Source organism: Lichenostomus cassidix, chromosome 25, assembly GCF_008360975.1.
Source record: "Lichenostomus cassidix isolate B80296 chromosome 25, HeHo_3.0, whole genome shotgun sequence".
In the NCBI taxonomy this organism is placed as follows: domain Eukaryota; kingdom Metazoa; phylum Chordata; class Aves; order Passeriformes; family Meliphagidae; genus Lichenostomus; species Lichenostomus cassidix.
Window position 1 is genome coordinate 1157648 of NC_139505.1, and position 24105 is coordinate 1181752.

Here is a 24105-nt window from a genome sequence, read left to right on the forward strand (position 1 = left end):
CGGGGCCCGACGGCGGCTCGGCGGGGACAGAACGGCGACACAGCGGGGATACGGCCCTACCCGCGCCCGCCAGGGCACCTCTGGGCCCGGGAATCGCCTCCCTCCCCGCTACTGGAACTCCTGTCAGCCCCCGGAGCCCCTCAGCCTGCGGCTGCCTCTCCCCTCCCCAACACCCAGGGCCTCCTCCCAGGCCGGGGCTCCCCTCAGCCCCGACTGTCCCTCCTGCCCCTCGGCTCCCCTCAGCCCCGACTGTCCCTCCTGCCCCTCGCCTCTCCCTCAGCCCCGACTCTCTCCTGCCCCTCGCCTCTCCCTCAGCCGCGGGGCTTCTCCAGCCCGACCCTCCCTCCCAGCTCCGCATGGCACCGAAACCTCCCCGGCTCTCTCTCTCCCATCGCCGGCATTTCCCCACAGCTCCCTCACCCCAGGGCTCCTCCAGCCCCTCATCCCCTCCCCGCCTATCACAGCTCCAACTCACCCAAAGCACCAGCAGGAAGCAGAATATTTATACATTTATTTATAATGAAAGTATGGTTCTTATTATTTACAACGCATCGGAAAGCCGAGGTTTGTACAGGTGAGCCGGCTGCAGCAGCGACACAGCCCCTTCTTCAAAGCACAGCTCCTGTCCCAAAAGCTGCCTCGGAGCAGTCCCCGTGTCACTGCTCCATGCAAGAGTTCTGTCTGTGCCCACCCACCCTGCAGTTCGTGTCCAAAACAGTCCAAAAAGTCATTCCCGGGTTCTGCACATGAGGCAGGAGCTGCTGGACCCAACTGCTGCCCTTTGGGAAACCACTGAGGAACCTTCTGGCTCTGGTGGAATCCAGTGAATGAGGGAGGAGATGGGGATGAGCCTCAGGAAAAGGAATTCTTGATGGGTGGAGCGAATCCTGGGGTGACTGGAGGTGATTCAGTACCAGGGCTACAGTGCCAAATCCACCTAGGGCAAGGTGGGCTCATCCAAAAGCCTGAGCATCCCCCCACCCCAACATCTGGCTCCAATGAGAACTTGTGGGATTGCTAAAATCACATTTAAAAATAAAAACAAGCCAAGTTACAGGAGACGTTTGAGAAAAAGAGTTTTCAAAATGTGATGCTCAAGTTTTTCATGACTCCTGGATGTTCCTTCCCTCTGGTCAAAGTCCAAAATTGAGGCTGAGTCAGCAGCAGCTCAGTGGGGCTGACAGCAGGAGCACTCCATAAAATGCAAACGCAGAGTTAAGTCAGAGTCACTGACTCTTCCCTTTAAATTATCTTGGAAAAACAGAAATCATGGCCCAAGAGGCTTCCCTGGTTCCTCTTTACAGCACTTCTCCCTTGCACAAGGGACTAGCCCTGTCAGGATGCTATTCCAAATATTCCTTTTTAAAATTAACAAATACACCGCCAAAATAAGGATTTTAAAAACAATGGAGCCCTTCCAAGGGGAAATTGGCTTCTGCAAATGTAAAAACAGCATGTCTTTGCCAAGTTCATTCTGGAATATACATGCATTATTGCTAGAGGGGAAAAACCAGATGAATGAAAACTCTTCTGCAGTTTTTATGGTGCCATCCAGAAAGGCATCTGTTGTTTAGCTCGCTGTTGTGAGGATGGGTATTGGTACCCCAAACTCCAGCCCTGTGAAAATGTACTTGCGTTTTTATGGCCACCGTGTTCCTCCTCTTCATCTGACGAATCTCCAGTATAGGCCACTAATCCAAAGCCCTTCTCTGCAGTTTTCATCTTCTTGGCTTGATGATCTAGGAGGGGAAAACAAAACAAGCCCCCCAGCCCCCAAGAAGGAAAAATAAAAACAAAACAAACAAACAAAAAAAGAGATAAAATGCCCCAAAACGAGTTAATAATAATAAAAAAAAGATGTTAATTGTAAATTGTTAGTTGGACACCATTTTGAGGTCACAAGGCCAATGGTCATCCAAGGTCGAAGGCCACACGAAACAGCACCAGCAACAGCCATGTGATCCATCAGAACCATGTAAGAGAACAGAGAAACAAGAAAGAAACACACAGAAAAGGTAAAGTTAGCAAATGGCTCTCAGCGAGGGCAATTTCACCGTTAAAGAGATCAACACGTAAAGAAAAGTAGAAATTTTGTTCAAAAGGAAGCTAACAGGAGAGCAATGTCTGGGAACAAGACTGCAGAAGAACTAAGGTTAACCAGGCTGGGTGATGTCCCTGCAGAGCTGAAAGCACTGAACTGCCTGCAGACTTCAACAACTGCATGTCTGACCAAGCTGAAACATTGCTGAGTGACAGCCCTAGGAAAGATGAAAGCCTGACAGTATTTGTGTTGTCTGCAGCCAGAAATGTGTGTAAATCCCCACCTGAGCACAACTCCCCCAACACTCCTCACTGCCTCTGAGGCAGCTGCTCACAAAAGCCACACGGTATCTGAGTCACAAAAAAATCCTACAACATTCTGTGCTGCCTGATGGGTCAAAACTCCCTGTCTTTAGCCCCTCACTTAATTAAACTCCCCTTGTTTCATACAGATATTTATTAAAGCTTTGAGAAGCAACCTGTGTGTGTAACCACAGCAAACAGCAGTGATTTTAGAGCAGTGCAATGTCACCTGCTTTGCACTTCAACAAAGAACAGATTAAAAAAATCACCAGTTTAGACACTTGTTCAAACCAGCACCAGCTCGTTTGGGAAAAGAAACTGGATTTACAAGGGTGTTTGGGAAAGGAAACTGGACTTGCAGGGGCATTTGACCCATTGCACTCACCATGGTTGCCTGGTAAAGACCCCGCACCTTTTCTTTCTTCCGATTCCGATTTCATTCCAGTGACAGGAAAAGCTGGCGGAGGCATCAACTGCCTGTTTAAAGCAATATTTTTATCCTTTTTAGATCAAGAAAAGAGTCAAAGGTAATAAAAACCAAATTCTTAACTCAGCCCTCGGCCTGAGGAGTTGAACTTTTAATTCCCTGACTTACCCAGTGGCTATACTGCTGGGACTGGAGTGACTGATAGGTATTGATGGGTATTGATGGGTACTGATGGGTATTGATGGGTATTGATCCAGGGCCCTACCTGGAGCTCTACAAGGCCTGTCCTCTCCCACATTTCTTACTTCCAAATGGGACAGGAATGGATTGGATGGATGGACTATTAATGGGGTAAGGAACTGGCTGGATGACCATGCCCAAGGAGTTACAGTCACGGCTCAATGTCCAAGTGGAAACCAGTAACAAGTGGTGGCCCTGGAGGGTCATGCTGGGGCCAGTACAATGTAACAAGTGACAGTGGCAAAATACCAGATCCACACAAAATAACACTTAGGGACGAGTGGAAATGAAGTTCTTTTCATTCTGCAGCATGAAAAGATAATCCTTGCATTCCTTCTCCTTCAAAAAACCAACCCAAAACACAAAAAAAACCCCACAACAAAGCAATTCCCAAGTCACAGAGAGGAACATGCAACACATCTCTGAAATGAGCTTTGCATCAGAACCAGGAGAGCCCTGGACTTGATCTCCTCACCCACCTGTCCCTCTCTCTCTCCTTTCCTGAGGAACTTGCTGGCTTCGACGCGGCTCCCTCGATTTCACTCTGACTGGAGAAGCCTGTACCTAAATTAGTCATATGAATGGGTCCATGCTATGAGCAGAAAAACACACGGCATTAGCAAATCTACAACTACAACAAAAGCTACAGCTCCTTAATGATACTGTTAGGAAACCCAACCTTTCAGAGAATATGGCCAACTAGCAGAAGGAACTCCTAATCACCACTGTTAGACAAAATGCTTTCTCCTAAACATACTGAGGGCAGCATGGTCAGAAACATGCCTGAGCACCACTGTGGAACACTCCTCAGCACCTACTCCACCCTGTCAGGAGTTCAGGACAATCAAGAGAGCTGTTACCCCTTCATGGATCACTTATTACCTCCTCAGTCAGCTAATTCTGAACACTGAACAGACCTCATGCCACAGGAATCTGCTCAAGATTCTAATATTAGCTCTAACACACAGGCAGTTCCTTATTGCCCCTAGGCAAAGCTTTTATTAAGGGTTCTGCCTGTGGCAGGGGTGTAGCATCAGAGAAACATTTACAGACACTCCCTTTGCTCACATGCAAATGAACTCAAAATTATTTTTCTTGTAAGAAAATGTAAAGAACTCAAAATTATTTTTCTTCAAATCATCTAACTATCTAAAAGACAAATAAATTAAGCTTTTAAACTAGGCTTCTTGAAATCCTCTCAAGTGCAACCTGTAAGGTAAATGGGAAAATCTGGAAGTTATTACATCTCCCTCCCTCAAAAAGCCCACCTGAAGACCCCAAAAATTCCAATAAACCCCCAAATAATCTCCCTTTAAAGCCAAGCAGTCCCACGCCCTTGTCACGTCTGTGATGTGGATGCACCACTTGTCTTTGGGAAAAGCTGAGGGTATGGCAAGCAGCTGGAATGAGTTACACCCCAGCTTCAGAGCAGTGCATCCACTCAGAGACACCAAAGCGTGGGCTCTGTGCTTTGGAACAACCTCTGCCCTCTGCCCAAGGCCCTGCAGAACTGCTCCAACAGCCTGTGCTAACAACAGCCTCTCGCCAACCCCGTTCTGCCTCGGTGAGGGAAGTAAAATTGCTGATTTTATTCCACCTGGTATCCCAGCAGTCCTGACTCTCTCTCATCAGGCAGTTCCTCGGTGAAGCGTCTCTTCTGGCCCTGGGGATGGGGTTGGACCTGTGGCTGGGTACCAGTTGGCATGGTGGTTTTTACTGGGGCAGCAGGAAGGAAAGGAGCACTCAGAGGACTCTGCCGTGCACAAGGTGGAGAGAAAACACAAGAAAATTTGATAATATGCATGGAAAGTATTCATTCAATGCAGTTTCATACAAAGCAGCAGAACACACAACTAGTTTCTCTAGGTTATAAGGGAACTCAAAGGAAAATTCACAACTGAAGAGGTAAAACAATTATTTAATTTATAGACTGCTCCAATCTCAAACTAATCCCCATCTGGAACTCAAACTCATGGACCTACAGAGGGGCATCACAGACTGTGATGATGTTCCTCAGAAATGATCCCCCACCCCCTGAAAATGTCCTTGCTCTTAACAGGGAATATGAAAAATGCAGTAGGAAGCAGCCACAAGACAACTGAGGTGCTTAGAAGGATCAGCTAAGCAATAACCAATAAATAAATAAAAACCAAAATAAACAACCCCCCCCAAAAAAAGGGGAAAAAAACCCACAAAAAACCCCACCAAACAAAAAAACAAACAACAGAAAAACAAACAAACAAAACAAAAAACCTGAGCAAGAAACCCCCCCAAACAAAAAACCCCAACCAAACAAAAAAAACACAGACACAAAAAACCCCAACAAAAAAAGTCAATCAAATAAAAAAAACCCCAAACCACTAAAACAAAACAAACAAAAAACAAAGCCAAAAACCAAAAAAAAACCCCAAAACAAACAAACAAACAAAAAAACCACCCTAAAGAAGAATTTTCCAGGTGAAACTACAGAAGTATGTTCTTGCTGGCTAAGCTCCACTTCTGTGGCTGTGAGTGACCCCAGGGCAGTACCTGGCCAGTGCTGGCTGGAGGCTGGACTTGAGGTATTGGGTACTGCGTGGGCACAGGTGGCACTGCCGTGGGCAGCGAGGGGAGAACTCCAGGAGCCAAGGGCACTGCAGGGGGGACAATCCCTGGCACCCCATAGGGAGGCTGGACAGGCTGCTGAGGAGGAGGAACCACAGGATAACCAGACTGGTACCCGTTGGAAGGGTAATAGGAGGGCTGGGAAGGGACGCTGTTGATTGTGGCTGGCTGAGTGAAGCCTGGGGAGAGAGGGGAAAAGGTTATCTTAGCTCTGCCACAGTCACCAAATCTGCAGTTGAACACCAAATGGGAAAGAAGGGCTCTGAAGGATGAGTTATTGCTGATATTTACCTGCCAAGGGAACTGCAGTGGTTATCTGGTTCACAAATCGGGAGTACTCGGCATGAACCTACAAAGAATTGTCAAAGGTGAGACAATAAAAATGTATTTACAGTATTAAACTTTATGTAATTCCCCATAAACATGTGAGGGAATGCTGATTACAGAACATGCTGTGCACAAGGACAGCAAAAACCCAAACATGAAAATCCACCCACCAAAACTCCAACAAACATCCCCCTGATCCTATTGGCCTCTGTGGCAGATTTGTGTAAATTATGGGATAATCTTTCACAGGAAGGAGAGTGACAAATTAATCACTACAAGAGAGACTCAAAGAATAAAAAAAACTTCCAAACATCTTTCAAAAGAGACTTCATAGCCCATATTCAATTATCAATATTAACTGAAAGACTCCCCAGGACTTTATTTTTTGTTTTTATTTTCATTCATATAAGAGCAGCTAAGAAATTAATTTTCTCTGTGTACACGTGAGAGATTTTCTAGAATTTTTTTTTTGCTACACCAATCACTTTATCTTTCCTAAAGCATACAGTGCAGCTCTGGACAAATGTAAAGCAAAAGCAAGGAAAGTTGGAGCAATCAGCAAAAAGCAGGATTCCTTTATGTTTGCAGTCAGACATTTTCTTGTCCACACCCCAGTTCTGCTCAAAAAGCATTTGCACTTTTTTCCCCTAAAATTCCACTACTTCAGCTTCTTCCTGAGAAATGTTTATTCCCTATACAAGAATGATACAGCAACCCTTGGAAGGAAAAACTATGAGCAAGTCAGACATATGGACAGCTTTGCTGAAAGCATTAAAATCTCGTTAGCCAGGCACACCCCAAAGCTACAGCAGGCTCTGAAATCCCATATTTGTAAGGGCTACTCACGGTTTGCAATAGGTTCTCACAAAGCTTTTTAGCAGCTGCCAAACCTTCTGGCTTTGGGTGACTGAAAATACACAGAAAAAAACCCTCATAAGAAAAAACTTTTCTGTCAAATCTGGGAGCTTCTTCAGTAATCTTGCTGTCAGAATTATCCCTTTCAGGAGAAATTCCTCCCTGGAGGGTAGGGAGGCCCTGGCACAGGTTGCCCAGAGAAGCTGTGGCTGCCCCTGGATCTCTGGAAGTGTCCAAGGTTGGACAGGGCTTGGAGCAACCTGGAATAGTGGAAGGTGCCCCATGGCAGGAGGTGGAATCAGATGGTATTTAAGATCCCTTCCAACCCAAACTCTTCTGGGATTCTATGACTCTATCCCCATATGGTTACATGTCTATCCCTTTAGAAACACCCCTATTATCAAACCAGGTTCAAAAACCTATTTCATTTGCATCAAGTCATTTGCATTTAGTCTTTTTTTAAACTAAGAATTCCCCACAGTGATTAAAGCAACGTTTATTAAATTCATGGGAATTTTTTATGATTTTTAGGAACTGTCCCATACCTGATGTAAATGTACATGGGTTCAAAGGCTTCTCTGCCTGATGCTGGTTCTATGCAACCTGAGCCTTTCCCTCGAAGAAAAACTTTGGCACCAGTTTCAATCTGAATGTGCTGCAAGTAGGAGCAGCCAGGCCCTTCCACCTTCTCCTTCACATTAAATGTGGGAACAGCATGTTCCAGCCCAACAAATAACTTGTCCTGGACATAATGCATCTGTAAATGAACAGCAAAAGCTCATTATTTCACTGTAAGAACTACAGTTTGTTTCACTGAGGGCAGACATCTCACTGCTGTGGCAGACAGAAGGGGTCAGTGTCAGATGGCACAGTGAGCCCTGTGCTTTCCTGGAAGTAGGACTGCTCTCTCCATCCCTTTTCCTTTAGGAGGCCACTGTCACCCAAGTCTCACTCTTCAGACTCAGTCTCGTTAGTCCTCCAGCTTTCACAACACAAGGGGGGTGTGATTTTTTTGGGGTTTTTTTGTTTTCTGTTGTAAAATTTGTTTCTAAATAGCACAGGACACATGTACTTTGTAAAAGGTAAATCTTGCAACTAGTGATATTCCAAGAAATCCACATCAATGAATCACTCACCCCTGACTGGAATGGAGGTTTTTGGCCAACAGCTGGAGTTATCTGAGTGATGGGGGCTGGCTGGTGGTAGACAGTGACTGTGGCTCCGTTGAATGTTGGGCTGGAGCCTGTGGCTGCTTTCACCACTCCATTGGTGATGATCTCTTTGATTCTGTTCACAGCTCCTGGTGGAGAGAATATGAAATCCAATCTTTAACAGCTGCCCAGAGTAACCAAACTGTGACATGACAGGGTTACTTTCCATATTCTGTGACAGAAGAATTGCACCTTCCAGTGGGACCTGGAAATAGCTATGAGATCACAAAGGACAGCAACAAACCACCCCCAGGGAATGGCTGGAGCTGTGTCAGGGGATGTTTAGGATGGATATCAGAAAAAGGTTCTTCCCCCCGAGGGTGGCTGGGCACTGCCCAGGCTCCCCAGGGTGGGAATTCTGAGGTGTCTGTGCAGTGCCAGGAGCTGGACTGATGATCCCTGTGGGTTCCTTCCAGCTCAGATATTCCGTGAAATATCAGAATTCCTTCTCCATTTCCAACCTGATAAAGCTAATGTTGATAAAGCTAAAGCTGAGGGCTAATGTTGTAAGGCAAGGGCAGGGCCCTGCACCAGGGGGGAACAACCCCAGGCACCAGCACAGGCTGGGGGTGACCTGCTGGGGAGGACCTGGGGGTTCCACCAAGCTGTCCCTAGGCCAGCACTGTGCCCTGGGGGCCAGGGGACAGTGGGGTCCTGGGGGACATCAGGAAGAGCATTCCCAGCAGGTCAGGCAGTGATCCTGCCCCTCTGCCCAGCCTGGGAGGCACAGCTGGAGTGCTCTGTCCACCTCTGGGATCCTCAGGGTAGGAGGGACATGGAGCTCCTGGAGGGTGACAAAGATGCTGAAGGGCCTGCAGAGATCCCTGCTGAGGAAAGGCTGAGCAATCCGGGGCTGTTGAGCCTCCAGAGAGCCCCAGCTGAGAGCAGCCCTCAGGCCTGGCTGTCCCTGGCTGCAGGGAGCTCAGAGCAGGCCAGGCTCTGCTCCGGGGGCAGCAATGGCACCAGAGGAACGGCAGCGACTGAGCCCAGCCAGTTCCCTGCACAGGAGGCACAGCTTCTTCCCTGGGCAGTGCCTGAGCCCTGAGCAGAGAGGGGCTGGAGTGTCCTCACTGGGGACATCCCAGAGCCATCTGCACACAGTGCTGTGCTCTGGGCTGGCCCTGCCTGAGCAGGGAGCTGGGAGCAGGGGTGACTCTCTGTGGCCCTTCTTACAGGTGTCCCTGTCACACACCTATTCCCATGGGATCCTGCTGTGTTAGCAGTGAGATAAGAGGTGAACCTGCTCAGGAAACCTGGCCACTCCCCCCACCTTCCTTGTAGTCTATCCAAAGTTTTAGCTTCCTGATGAATGCAGCACATGGCACCTTAGGGATTTCTGAGCATAGACCTTGATATCAATGTTTAAATGGAGTCTGTTATCACCACCAAGCTGTTTACAGCACAAATCCCACAGAGCCACTCAGACAAACCCTTTATCACGACCAGGGAGAGAAAAAGCTGAATGTTTTGTACTCACTGTCAACCAGCTCCCGTGTCTGACCCTGAACATGAAGGTACAAAGGACGATCTCTGGAAAGAAAAAGTCAAATATTCCATTAAACCCACAGACAACACACAATAATATCCAATTATTGGATCCAATCTAACTATATTACAGTCATTATATACAGAAAGGCCTCCATAAACATCTAAAATGCCCTCCAGATAACAGAACACAAATTCCTTGAGTATCACAGTGGTCAGGCAGAAAAGCTCTGCACTGAAAACATGATTCAGGAACTGATGATGACTCATAAAAGTTACACCACTGAAAACTTTAATTAGCTTGTCCACATAAACGGTTCACTAACTAAAAGCAGCAAGAAATTTGTATTTGAGAAGTTGCAGTGCTCTGTGGGGAGAAGTTCAGCACAGTGTGACCTGTCAGGGTGATGGTTGGTGTGGTTGTTATTTCAATATTAGGCAGGCAAGACTGTCAGAATCAAATTTATTGGTGACACTGCTCATGGAGAACAGAGCGAAGAGGAACCCCAGAAAAGAGAAAAGAAACAGAACCTCAAAAAAACCAGAAGAAATACAAACCCAGGTCCCACTTTTGCTTTCTCTTCTGCAGTCATGAACCTCCCTCGAGTCGAGACAGCTGCTCCACTCAGGCGACTGATCTGCAAAAAATGTACAAACCCCAGTGACACATCTCCCAAAAATAAACAAAACACACACAAAATACCAAAGTTTACATTATGTTGCTGTACTTAAACAGGAGTCATTAATACAATGCTAGAGACTGATGCTGGCTCTGAATTAATCATACAACAACTTACTGAACAAACCAATAAACTACTAAACAAACATCTTTAGAAAACACCACGAGTTTTCCAGAAGGAAACAACCACTGAATAGAGTTCACTGCAAGTCCTTTTAATCTCACAAGTCAACCTTATCTCCTGAGTTAACCTGGCAGGTACAGATGTACAGTGTTATGTAAGCTCAGAGCTGCCAAGGCCAGCAGAGCTGCCGTGGGACATACCTCGTCCTGGGTCTGACCCCTGGTCAGCAGGTTCCTGCATGTGAGAGGGACGTCGTTGATCTCCACCTCTGCCACCACAAGGTCATCTTTGCTTTTACTGCTAGCTGGACCTTTTCCCAGAGCCTGCAGCTTCAAAAAGAACCATTGCAAAAGACCAGTGGGTGGAAAGCAGTGATGCAAGGAAAACAAACTGAGCTCAGAGCTCGGTTGAGGGGTGAACGTCCTTCTTGTTCACCCCTTTCAGTGTTGAAGGCAAAATCTTTACAAAAATGAGTAGAACACACATTGTACCTACTGCTTAATCTGCCTGCTCACAATCCTGAGCCCAAATAAACACAGCAGCTTTCTCTTCAGCACATTTTAATAGAATAACTAATGTTTCTGTTCTGTAAATGATGTAGAGCTGAGCTGCAGAATTGCTCAGAAACCGAAGCATTTTACACTTGAATTGGCAGCTCTGACAGAAATCTGAGAGACCAATGAAACATGTACTTCATGTCTGTAGCTCCTGCCTCTCTCAACAGACGGTAGAGAGACAGAATTTAGAATTTCTGCTCAAGATCTGAACTCACCCACACTGTGGTTACACTTCCCCCCACCTATTTTTAAGACAGGAGTGTAGTATTTTGTGTCAGGCTAAGAAAAAAAAAGCCACAGTCACAGATTCAGAAAACAGTGGAAAAGTTTTCTGAAGTTTTCTGAGTTTTCTGAAGTTACCACAAAGACCTCAAACATTGTCATACCTGTTGTCCTACCAACAGCAACATATGCAATGAGAGAACTATACGCATATTATATATATATATATATGTTACTATATTTAAAAATAAAAAGTCTGTGCAATAAAAATTGGCACCCCAAATGCACGTTAATAACTTGGTTAATGGTTCCCAGAGCAAAACAATTTGTCACAGGATGCCAGAGTGCTACCAGAGCTTGTGACAAAAACAGAGCAGGGAGAATGAGACAGCACCAGCATCTGCCAATTTCTGGATGTCCCAAAGTGCCAGTCAGCAAATGGATTTTACTTCCATGGGCTGTGACTATGGAAGGTCCCTGAAACCAGGCCATGTGTCCTTAACTCTGGGAATTCCACCCATTTCAGGTGGATTGTTAAGCACTGAGAGCAAATCCCATCATTTCCATGTGGGAATCCTGGCAGCAACACTCCAAGAAACAGCTGCTGCTAAACCTCAAACAGGAGAAAGGCTGCAGTGGTTGTTTCAGCTACAGAAGTGACAGGGAAGCAATTAAGGGGAATTTGTGACCATTTCCCACTCTTTTTTTATCTGAGAATAAATCCAATGGCAAAGTGAACACTCCTTTGGATGCAGCCTCACAAGGCAAAACCCCAGGAGTGGCACAGCATGAAAAAGGAGATACAATCCCATAGAAACCACTCTTCTTGTTAATTTTCTATTTCAACAAGTTTGGCTGGAAACTGGGGTCCTCAGAAATGGAAGGGGGGGAGTCCAGAGCAGGTCATGGAGATGCTCCCAGGGCTGGAGCCAGGCTGGGAGAGCTGGGGTGTTCACCTGGAGAAGGGAATGCTCCAGGGAGACCTCAGAGCCCCTGCCAGTGCCTAAAGGGGACTTATCAAAAGGAGGGAGAGAGACTTTTCACATGGGCATGGGGCAATGGTTTTAAAATGCCAGAGGGGAAAGTTAGATGGGATATGGGGAAGGAATTGTTCCCTGTGAGGGTGGGGAGGTCCTGGCACAGGTAGGACAGGGCTTGGAGCAGCCTGGGATAGTGCAAGGTGTCCCTGCCCGTGGCAGGGAGTGGAACTGGATGGGATCTAAAGTCTCTTCCAACCCAAACCACCCTGTGATTCCATGAAACTTGAAACAGCTTCTAAACTTGGCTCTAGCACAGGCTAAGGACAGCAGAAGAGCAAGACAAGTCTATGACTGGAACTGGAAAACGGGCTTTAAGTTACACTTGCTTTAGAATAGAAAACTCAGAGACTATTTAAGAGGAACAGCCAAGGACCATCCAGTCCAAGTGCCTGAGCTCATCAGGGTCAGCCAGGGTTCAGGGCAGGGCACAGCAGAGACTGAATAAGCTGTTTAAAGTTGGACATGGAGCTCCTACTGGTAACTTCTTTACACATGAAAATAATCCAGTCTCGTATTTTAAAAGGACTGTTTCACACAGCAGTTTTTCCATCAGATCTGCGAACTGGAAAACACTTTAGGACAAACTCTTTAAGAGTTGGACTCGATGATCCTCGCAAGTTCTTTACAACTCAAAATATTCTGCCGTTCTGGGAAAAAAGTTTTTCACCTCCCTACAGGTGGCTTTGGTAAAAACCTCACAGCGGATTGACCTCGCAGCCATCCACCGCTTTCTGTTACGTTGAAAAAACAAATAATTATTCCCGACTGCTTTAATTGCACCCAATTTCATCGCCTCGGCTCGGTGACAAACCAATTCCCCCGAGCTCACCCACCTTGTCCGCCGTGCTGGGCGCCGGCTTCAGCTTCCCTTTGGCCATCAGCATCGCGTTGATCTTCGCCGCCACGGCCGCGGCCGCGTCCAGCGCTCCCGAGGGCGCGGCGGAGCTCTCGGAGCCGGCCACGGCCGCGCCGCCATCGCCGCCCCCGCCGGGGAACGGCCGCCCGGGCAGCGGCGCCGTGCCGGGCAGGAGGAAACTGGGCGCCGGGCCGGGCTGGTCCCACTTGCTGCGGCGCCTGGAAAAGACAGAGGGAGCGTGAGGCGCTGCCCGCGGGGCGCAGGGGTGGCCCGAGCCGCCGCGGCCGCTCCTCACCCTCCCGCGGCCCCCGCGTCCCGCTGCGCTCCGCCGCCCGCCGACATGGCCGACACGGCTCCCCAGCGTCACTTCCGGCCCCGCGCCCGCCGCGCCACGCCGCTTCCGCCCGTTGCCATGGCGACGGCGCGCCCCTTTCCGGCCGTTGCCATGGAGACGGAGGTGGCGCGGCGGGGTCAGGCAGGGTTTGGGGTCGGAAAGGGGCCTAGAGGTCATCCTGTCCAACCGCCGCTCTGGGGCTTCCACGTGTTATCCCAAATAGGATGCCGTTGTCCCAAAATGAAGCCTAAACGTGTAACTTCCTTTTGGCACAGCTGAAGTTTGGACCCAATGTGTGCCATGTTAGCCCAGAGCAATGCAGAAATTGGTGTTTAATGAAAAGGCATCCTCATCACTGCTCGTAAACAAGAGATCAGCCACACACTGCACAAACCCCGATTCAAACGGTAATTCTGTCACCGAATCTGCGGGAAAAACAAAAACCCTCCAACAACGTTTTTCATGTTAGAGAGTCAAGGCATTACTTTATTATCTGGTCAGGGTGTTGTTCTGGCCAGGATGTACCACAGAAATCATCTCATCCTCACATAGCCCGGGTGTGCAGAGAGAATCATTCTGTGATACACAGCTTTTACTCGATTTTTCAGATATTTTATACAGTAAAAACACATAGGAAAGTATTGGGTCAGTGTTCATTGGTCTAAAGCTGAGCAAACCCCCAGTATTCAATTTCCCACTGGATCTGAATTTCCTCACCTCTGATGTTAATTACATTTTTCATTCTTCAGTTTTTTTATCAGTCCTTTCCGGGCCAGGATGTCTTCACTCTTGCTGGAGGTGGTCTGGGGTTTTAGATAGCCACTGATGTCCTCCTGATGGTCTGCTGATTGCCTTTATCTTTGGGTTCCTCCAGTCTGTTATGCTGAGTCCACCAGGCCTCACCTGGTAGAACAATGCCCTGGAAGAAACCTAAAATTCCTTTTTACGGGGTAAAGATAAGCAGAACTTTTGACTAAAGTTGTACAAAATTTTTAACCTGGTGTATTTTCTGACACTTGTAAACAACAAATCATCCACATGTCACCGAATCTGCGGGAAAATAAGAAAAACCCTCTAACACTGTATTTGAAGTGATAGAGAATCAGGCATTACTTTATTTGCTGGCCAGGATGTGCCTAGGAAAGTATTCCAAGAACACATAACATCAGAAAATTTTCTCCCGAATTTTATAGTCAAAACCCCTGCTGGAGATGGTGTCTGGTGAATGTCTGTGATAACCCCATGACCTGTGGATGTTCAGTTGGTGTCACAATGTCCTGCAGATGTTCTGTTAAGGGTCTTTATCTCTCTGGTTATCTTCGGGGTTACTCCCAATCCGTGGTATGTTAATCCCATCTCCGTAGGGTGATACTATATCTCTTAAAAAAACTAAAGAAAAGCTCCTTTCCCTAGGTAAAGTCAAGTAAAACTAACTAGAGATACAATAAAATTTCTAAAGTTATATTGTTTCTGACACACACACTGCACAAACCCCGATTCAAACGGTAATTTCATAGCCTTTAAATCAACCCCAAATATCTGTGAGAGAATCCCAGAATCATGGAATGGTTTGGAGTGGAAGGGATCCCAAGGTTCACCCCTGCCATGGGCAGGAACACCTCCCACTATCCAGGCTGCTCCAAGCCCTGTCCAGCCTGGCCTTGGACACTTCCAGGTGTCACTGAAAATCGGGAAGAAAATAAAAACCCTCTAGCACTGTATTTGAAGTGATAGAGAAGCAGGCATTACTTTATTTTCTGGCCAGGATGTGCCAAGGAAAATACTCCAAACACACACGTTTTTACAGGATTTCCTCTCCAACTTTAAACAGTCAAACCCCAGAGAGATGCACTGTTTCAAAGTTCATTGGCCCGGAGTTGAGCAGCCCCCAGTATTCAGTTTCCCATTGAATCCCAATCTTCTCGCCTCGGATGTTAATTAGATCTTCATTCCTTGATTTTCTTATCAGTCCTTTCAGGATGTCTCCAATTCTGCCAGAGGCAGCATCTGGGGTGAATGTTCTTAGATGGCCACTGATGTTCTCCTGAGGTTGATGGCCTTTTATCCTTCTGAGTGTCTTTGGGTTTCTCCCAGTCTGTTGGTATGCTAAGCCCATCTCCTTAGAGTGATGCTATATCTCCTAAAACAACCTAAAGAAAATCCCTTTCCCCAAAGCAAAGTCAAGGAAAACCTAACTAGAGAAACAAAATAAAAATTTAAAAGTTATATTGTTTCCAACAATTCTCCCCTTTGGAAGTGACCATATATTTTTTAAGGTCACTTCCACTTAACTTATTGTTTTAAACCCTATTAATTCAAATAACAAAAACTTAAAGATTATTTCAAGAATAGTCAGCCATCCTTAGAGGCTTTTTTTTTTTCCCAAAACAAAAAACTTAAAACTTTATATGAGTTTGTTTTCACTGAGTTTGCACAGTGTATTACATCCTAATTGGCAAATTTGGATTAAGACCCATAAGCCAATCATTGCAGTCATAACTATGATAACAATGCCAGCTAATTTTTCATATGGTTGCGTGTAGATTAGGAATCCATCTAATAGATTTAATCCAGGTGAATATATTTACTCTTTTGTTCTTTTGTATTTCTTGAAAGATTTCAGAATTCTTTCTTATTTCTTCCAGATCAGTTTGTATTCTCTGGGTCTGATCTATACACACCCAGCAGACACCCCACCTCTGGAAGCCAGGATCAGATCAAGGCCATTCAATTTCCTTAGACTATATTAGAAAGGCTGGTGACTTCCTGTTGTAAAACATCAATTACATCACTGGTTTGGTTTTCTGTTTGTTCAATAATTCCAGAGATGTTTACGATGGCTTTTCCCAATTCAGGTACTCCTAACCATGATACAAATCCTCTCATAAATTTGTTGAACCCAGAGGACTTTTCAAGTAATGGAGTTAGATCTCATTTATGTCGTGTGATAAAGGATCGCAGGTGTCCTTTGGGGAATTCTGACTTATTAATGATATTCATTTCTTGTACTACTGTTCTAATGGTGTATATTCCTTGCCATTTAGGTGGCAGAGCTTTTCTAGCTAAATTTCCACAGAGCCAGTAGTATCCCATTTATCTGGAATGGGCCACCAGTGTGTATTCATACTTTTATTTGTTACATCTAAATACAAATTACATTTGAGATAGTTTCCTATCATTAGCCTTGATATACAATTAGGTGTGTTTGTTTGTTGCAGAGGGGTTGTCTGGTTTTTCTGGACACCTCTGAACACAGGGAGCATTTATAGCTGTTACTTTTACTGACAAGTTTTGTGTGTCTATGGTGTTGCAAACTGCCTTTTCTTTAAAAAGGTGCATTACATCAACTGGGGAAAAACTACTGGAGAATAGAAAACCCCTATCATTTGTATACCTTCATCTGAATGGGCGGGAAACTCAGAAAAAAATCCAGCAGTTACTGCTGTTTGTTAACAATGTCATGGCCTGCATGAGTTTTAGGTGAGAATTTCTTTTCCAGGGGTCAGGTAATATTGGTTCAATATGTGTCAAATTAGTGTGAAAATACGTATTATTACCTCCTTCTTTTTGCCCACTTACCCATCCAGGATTTGAACCTAGGCTTGCCAGTCTAAAGGCCTTGCTGGGATGGCTGACTGTTCCAAACAAAAATAGCCAGACAAATTTATTCTGCAAATATAAAAGAAACCATGTAGCATTTCCCATCTAAGTGTCTCTGATTCTGTTGCTGCTTTATTTGCAAAGGGTTTGCTGCTTGTTGCACTGTCCAGAGTGGTTCTTCTGGGTCCAGAGCTGGCTTGATTTGTGAGTAATGGATCCAGGAGTCTCCACCAGTGGTTTTTACCACTGTATGAGTAGTCAATAGACCTTGAAATGGTCCTTTCAGCTTGGGCTGGAGAGGTTCTTTGCTCTACAACTGCATGTAGACCCAGTTTCCTGGCTGATAAGGGTGAACTTGAATATCCAATGTTACTGGTAAGGCTAGAACAACAAACTTATGCAGTGATAAAAGTGGTTTTCCCAAGGAAATGACATATTTTTTTAAATGATGATCACCCATTACATGATTTTCCCCAGGAATAGTCAGAGTTTGGTATGGTCTTCCATACAGGATCTCAAAAAATGGGCTTACCTTCTCCTTGGAGCTTGGCTGAATTCTGATTCTAAGTAATCCAGAGGAAGAGCCTGTGGCCACTTAAGTTTGGTTTCTTGACAGATTTTACTAATTTGTCTTTTTAGGCCTTGATTCATTTTTTCAACCTTTCCATTGGATTGTGGTCTCCGAGGAGTATGTAAATCCCATTTGATTCCTAAAGTTTTGGACAGGTTTTGCACAATATCTGCGATGAAATGGGGTCCTGTATTTGAGGACATTCCTAATGGAATTCCAAATCGAGGTACTATTTCTTTCAATAATATTTTAGTAACTTCCCTTGATTTGCTGGTGCGATAGGGAAAAGTTTCAGGCCATCCAGAAAATGTATCAACCAAAACTAGCAGGTACTGATATCCTTTTTGTCAAGGTAATTCAGAGAAATCTATTTGCCAATAATCACCAGGACAATTTCCATTTTTTTTAGTACCTGGAAAAGGTCTTTTTAAGACTGAGGATTGTTCTGCAAACATATTTTACACTTCCCAACAATACTTTTAATGATTCCAGACATTCTTACACCAACTACTTGTGGCTTCAAGCTATCTATAATAGCTTTTGCCCCACAATGTGTTCCTTTATGTTTATCTTCAGCTATTTGTCTCCTTTCTGCTTGAGGTACTATAATTTGTTCCTGTGATGTCACTCACCACCCTTCAGAGTTTAGGTGGGCTTTTAAGTGTTCAGCTAACATTTTATCATGGGTTTGGTGTTCTGGGGTCACTTTTGGAAGGTTCATGCATTTTGATGGAACAACTATAAGGATGCTTTTCTCTGCCACCTCTTTAGCAGTTTTATCTGCCAATCTGTTTCCAACATTAGTTGGTGTATTTCTAAATTGATGAGTTTTACAGTGTATTACAGCCACTTGAATTGGTAGCCAAATGTTGTCTAGAAGTTGTTTAATGATATCTCCATATTTGATAGGAGATCCTTGTGCTGAGAGGAGCCCTCGTTCTTTCCAGATAGCTCCATGAGCATGTAGCACTCCAAATGCATATTTAGAATCAGTCCACATGTTGATTTTCTTACCTTTAGACAATTCTAAGGCTCGCTGTAGAACAGTGAGTTCAGCTTTTTGTGCAGAGGTGTTAACAAGTAATGGGTTGGCTTCAATTACCTCAGTCTGGGTTACAACAGCAAATCTTCATTTTCCTTCCTGCACAAAGTTACTACCATCTGTGAAGAGTTCCCAGTCTGGACTTTCCACTGGAGTGTCCTTTAAATCTTCTCTGCTGGAATAAACTTGTTCAATAGTTAGAAGACAGTCATGTTGTGTGGCTTCTTGGCAGTTTGGTTCACCTTCAAGGAGCATAGCTGGGTTCAGGGCAGTTGTAGTTTTTAATTCCACATCATCTGGTTGCAACAGGACAACTTGATAGTTAAGCATTCAACCAATGGCCCCTCTGTTGTTCTAGGGTGGAGATAACAACGTGAGGAACACAGTCATTTTCTGGCCCATGGTCAGCTTCCAGGCTTCTTGGATCAGAAGGACTGTTGCTGCCAAAGCTTGAAGGCAGCTGGGTCACCCCTTGCTCATGTTGTCCAGCTGTTTGGAAAAATATTCCACAGCTCTTTAACTTGTGCCCAACCTCTGAACCAACACTGGAAATGCAAGGTGTAAACATTAATGCACAAACAGTTCAAAAGGTTTGGTCAGGTCAGGCAATCAGTGCAGGGGCCAACATTAGGGCTCTTTTTAAGTCTCTGAAAGCTGTGTGGCACTCTGATACTTCTTCTGAGTTTTTCAGGGCATCATAAGAGGGTCTTACCAGAAGCCCATAATTAGAAATCCGTGACACCAGCCCACCATCCCTAGGAAAGTTCTTAACTCATGTACAGACCTTGGCTCTGGAGTCTGACAGATTGCCTCCTTTCTCTCAGTCCTGAGACTTCACTTACCCTGGGAAATGGTGAATCCCAGGTAGGTTACATGTTCTTTGGTGATTTGGGCTTTCTTCTTGGATACCTTGTAACCAGCTTGTCCAGAAAGTTTAGTAAACTTATAGTCAATTTGACACAGTCTGCTTTAGCCCTTGTAGCAATCAGGATATCATCAACATACTGTAGCAAAATGATTTCTTCATTCATTATTTTCCATATTTCCTATTCTTTTGCCAGTTGGCTACCAAACAATGTGGGACAATTTTTAAAGCCTTGTGGAAGAACGGTCCAGGTTAATTGGGTTTTGTGACCTGTTGAGATGTTTTTCCATTCAAAAGTAAACAAGGGTTGACTTTCATTGTCAAAGGGTATGCAGAAGAAAGCATCCTTAAGATCTAAGACAGTGAACCACTCATCAGACTCTTTAATTGTGGTTAAAAGTGTGTAGGAGTTTGCTACCACTGGGTGAATGTCTTGCACTATTTTGTTAATGGCTCTGAGGTCCTGTTCTAATCTGTATTCATTAGTATGTGGTTTTTTTACAGGTAAGTTCGGAGTGTTACATACTGACTCACATTCACTTAATTGTCCATGTCGTAAAAATTTTGCAATTAGTTTTTCCACTCCTTTTCTAGCTTCCAACTATAAAGGATATTGGTTTTGTCTTACCAGTTTCACATCAGGTTCAATTGTATTCTTACTGGTTCTGCTGCTTTTGCTCTCCCTGGAATGTCAATGGCCAACACCAGTGTAGTGACAGCCTTTTTTACTTCCTCTAGGATCTCTTCTGTTGTGTCTGGTTGCTGTAACAACATAAAAACCTGGGCTTCCAGGGCTTTAGTTTAGGGAATACACACTTGTATTTGTCCATTTTTTAATATTATTTTTGTGTCCAACCTGCTTAAAATAGCTCTTCCAAGCAAAGACATTGGGCCTTTAGGCATATATAAAAATTGATGAGTTAACCATGTTTTACCTATTTTGAATTTTAGATGTTGAAACAATGGCAAGTTTTTGCTTTTCCTGGTGGCACCTGTGACATTTACAGTGTTTTGGCTAAGAGTTTCCTTGCAAGTGTTTAGAACAGAGTAAGTTGCACCCGTTATCTACTAGAAAATCAACTTGTTCTTTCCCCAACCTCAGAGTAACCAGGGGCTCAGCTGGGGATGACTTCCCCGGTCCCCTTCAAGCTTCATTTAATTCTAAAAGTCTCACAGTTTCGTTAGGGATGTGCCCATTTCTTAGTGGGCACTCGCGCTGCCAGTGGCCCACTTGTTTGCAATTTGCACACTGTTTTTACCCAGGCCCTGGCCACGAAGGCTGCCCCTCCCTGGGGTTTCACGGGAACTGCTTCTCCTTGGGACTCCCCGGGAACCACCCCTCCTTGGGATTCCACTATATCCGCCCCTCCCTGGGGTTTCGGGATGACTGCTTCTCCCCAAGGCTTCATGAGGACTGTCTGTCTCCTTTTTTTTCTCTTAGGCCTCTTATAGCTGCCATGAGTTTTGCATCTCTAATGTCCTTTCTGCTGCTATAAACTTTCCAGGCTATATCCAGCAATTTGTTTATATTTCTAGAATCCTCCCCTTCCATTTTTTGAAGTTTTACTCTAATGTCTGGAGCGGATTGCCCCACAAATAATGTTGTTAACAGTAACTCATCCCCTTCTCTCTCAGGGTCCAGATCAGTATATTTCCTGGCCACATCCAAGAGTCTCTGATAAAAATCAGAAGGAGATTCATCCCTTCCTTGAATTACTCGATATAGCCTAGATATATTTCTAGTTTTTGGGATGCCATACTTTATGCCGAACACAACCAACCTCTGATACCGAGTCAATAGCTCCCTGTGCCCTGGGTTATTTGGGTCCCACTGCGGATCTGCCTCAGGGAAATACTGGTCAGCAGTTCCCGGCTGAGCACCCTGAGCATGGAGTCTCTCAGCCTCTTCTTTGGCTTTTGCCAACACCTTACCTCTCTCCCCCTGGGTTAACAGAGAAACCAATACTACTTGAATGTCTAACCAGTCCGGATCTTGAGTTCTAATAATAGTCTCAAAAATCTTAGCTACTTTCTCGGGATCTTCCCTGTATGATCCTGCGAGCTCTTTCCAGGATTTTAAATGTGCCACTGAAAACGGCACCTTAACAGTAACCGGTCCTTCTGTCCCGGCAGCTTGCCGGGGTGGGGTTTGAATTACCCCCCTTTCCCCGTTCCTGTCTTTTACTGCATTTCGGGTTCTACCTGCCACCGGACTCAACTCCCCTTCACCTTCAAAATGCCCACTCGTTCCCTCTCCATCCTGTGCTGCTGAAGGCTCCCCAGATGCTGCCGCCCTTTCCCTTCTTCCAGGGGATGCTAAAAATTCAACCTCTTCCACTGCGGGATCATGCATCAGACACCTCCTTCCACTGCAACATTCTATACAACCATATTCCAGAGATTTACTTCTATTATCCTTCTTTAAATCCTGTGTCATAGACGGCTTTGGCTCTCCAGGTAACAAAACACATTTCTTTCGTAAATCTAAATTATTTATCAATTCACAGAACAAATCTACGTAAAGTATTTAATTCCACTTCTCTTTTTTCCGACAATATAGCATTAACTGCAAGATTGTATCAGAATCCAAACACCCATTACATGGCCATTTTTCCTTATTATCTAATAGATAACTCGGCCACCAGAGGTTACAATATTCTATCAATTGTTTACGGGTTAAACGGTGGCTTTTGAACACTTTCCAATTTTGCAAAATACAGCCCAAGGGTGAACTTCTGGGTACATCTCCTTCTTGAGTATGTGAAGATAACGTTAAACCCATACCGAATTCTGTAATCACTGAAACTTGGCACAGAGACAGCTTTAGGCTCACAAATGAGAGTTACACAGACACGAGTCCCAAAGGGACACTTATTAGCACACGCAGAGGGAAAAAAAAAAAAAAAAAGCACACAAAAAATTAGGCAGGCATTCACAACACGTTAAAACCCTCAGTAAGTTACTTTTATCTCAGAGGCGTCCCCGCGTGGATTTATAAACCGGTGAAACACACACACGTGATTTTCATGCACGCACAAACTTATTTAAAAATTTAAAGCGCTTGTAGCTATGCGTCTAACTCAAATACAAACTGCAATTGATTTTTAGCTCAAACTCGGAAACGCGGCAACCGGACACCGAGAATCAAACTCAGAATTACGCATATGTATTAATCACTAGTGATTTTTTTCCATTATCTAATTATATCATCACCCTTATATTTTACCCCAAAAGTAATGCCTTAAATAAAAAACCAGGGATGTTGTGTTGGACTCACCGGATTCCGGGGAGCGAGAGGTCTCTCCGGATGAAATTTCCGTGCACGCTGGGGACACACTCAGGATCCCGGAATCCGTGGAGTAATCAACAGCATCCCGAAATTGTGATCGCCGAAATTGTCACCGAAAATCGGGAAGAAAATAAAAACCCTCTGGCACTATATTTGAAGTGATAGAGAAGCAGGCATTACTTTATTTTCTGGCCAGCATGTGCCAAGGAAAATACTCCAAACACACACGTTGGAGGATTTCCCCTCCAACTTTAAAACAGTCAAACCCCAGAGAAATGCACTGTTTCAAAGTTCATTGGCCCGGAGTTGAGCAGCCCCCAGTATTCAGTTTCCCATTGGATCCCAATCTCCTGGCCTCCGATGTTAATTAGATCCCCGTTGTTAGATTTTCTTATCAGTCCTTTCCGCTCTGCCAGAGGCGGCGGCTGGGGTGGATGTTTGTAGATGGCCACGGATGTTCCCTTGATGCTCTGTTAATGGATTTTTATCTTTCTGGGCATCTCTGGGCTACTCCCACTCTGTCGGTATGCTAAGCCCACCTCCTTAGAGTGATACTATATCTCCTAAAAAAAACTAAAGAAAATTCCTTTCCCCAAAGCTAAGTCAAGCCAAGCCTAACTAGAGGAAAAAAAAAAAAAGTTATATGGTTTCCAACACAGGGATTGAGCAGCCACAGCTTCTCTGGGCAGCCCGTGCCAGGGCCACACCATTCTCACAGGGCAGAATTTCTTCCCAATACAAATTTCTTCCTAAATTTCCCCTCTTTCAGTTTGAACACATTTCCCCTTATCCTGTCACTTCAGCTCTTGATGAAAAGTCCCTCTGCATGTTCCCTGTAGCCCCTTCAGATCCTGGAAGGTGCTGTGAGGTCTCCACACAACCTTCTCTTCTCCAGGCTGAACATTCCCAGCTCTCCCAGCCTGGCTCCATAGGGAGGAGACTCCAATCCTCTTGTCAGCTTCGTGGCCTCCTCTGGATTTGCCCCAGCAGGAGCAATATCTGGAGATATTCTAAGGAGCACACGGCAGGGAGGCAGGAGCAGGACAGACAAAGGACTGTTGCTCCCAGCAAAGCCCCTGTGTGTTAGAACAAAGGGAGGAGTGTGACCCGCCGGGAGACAGGATGCTATTCCAGGAATCCAGGAAGTGTATCTAGAAGCAAACAGACTGGATAAGCCTGGCTATGAGGAAAAGGTTTTCCCCCAAACGGTGGTCAAGCACTGAACAGGCTCCCCACAGAATGGTCGCAGCCCCAAGGCTAGCGGAGCTCCAGGAGCGTTCGGACAACGCTCAGAGGCACAGGGTGGGATTGTTGGGGTGGCCGTGCAGGGCCAGAGGTTGCACTGCACGTCCTGCTGAGTACCCCACAGCTCACCACATTCCTCCATTCCTTCATCCCTCACGGACGGGGCAGGAGCTGCGCACGCGCAGTTTG

General features: G+C 45.4%; 1 protein-coding gene, 1 long non-coding RNA gene and 1 other non-coding gene across 6 annotated transcripts; all 3 read right to left on the reverse strand.

Moving 5' to 3' along the window:
- Window positions 1-496: 496 nt before the first annotated feature.
- KHDC4 (KH domain containing 4, pre-mRNA splicing factor) lies at window positions 497-13379 on the reverse strand. Of its 4 annotated transcripts, none has more exons than XM_085082076.1 (14): window positions 13266-13379; window positions 12948-13188; window positions 10496-10618; window positions 10051-10130; window positions 9485-9537; window positions 7933-8096; window positions 7342-7553; window positions 6788-6848; window positions 5906-5963; window positions 5540-5793; window positions 4608-4763; window positions 3490-3602; window positions 2729-2820; window positions 497-1739 (listed from the first exon to the last, which is right to left on the reverse strand). In XM_085082076.1, exons 1-14 carry the CDS (start codon window positions 13310-13312, stop codon window positions 1540-1542), a joined length of 1854 nt encoding a protein of 617 aa, XP_084938202.1. In that variant the 5' UTR covers window positions 13313-13379; the 3' UTR covers window positions 497-1539. The 4 variants fall into 4 exon arrangements, 3 of the variants coding, with proteins under 3 accessions (XP_084938202.1, XP_084938201.1, XP_084938203.1); XM_085082075.1 differs by having other exon boundaries at window positions 10496-10624; XR_014856446.1 differs by having other exon boundaries at window positions 1682-1739; window positions 3490-3574; window positions 10496-10624.
- On the reverse strand, window positions 7651-7779 carry LOC146427144 (small Cajal body-specific RNA 4). Its single transcript, XR_014856571.1, has one exon.
- A 3576-nt stretch (window positions 13380-16955) lies between the features above and the next one.
- On the reverse strand, window positions 16956-24065 carry LOC146427145 (uncharacterized). Its single transcript, XR_014856492.1, has 2 exons — window positions 22660-24065; window positions 16956-17285 (listed from the first exon to the last, which is right to left on the reverse strand). It is a non-coding gene; the product is annotated as an uncharacterized LOC146427145 (long non-coding RNA).
- Between the last annotated feature and the right edge of the window lie 40 nt (window positions 24066-24105).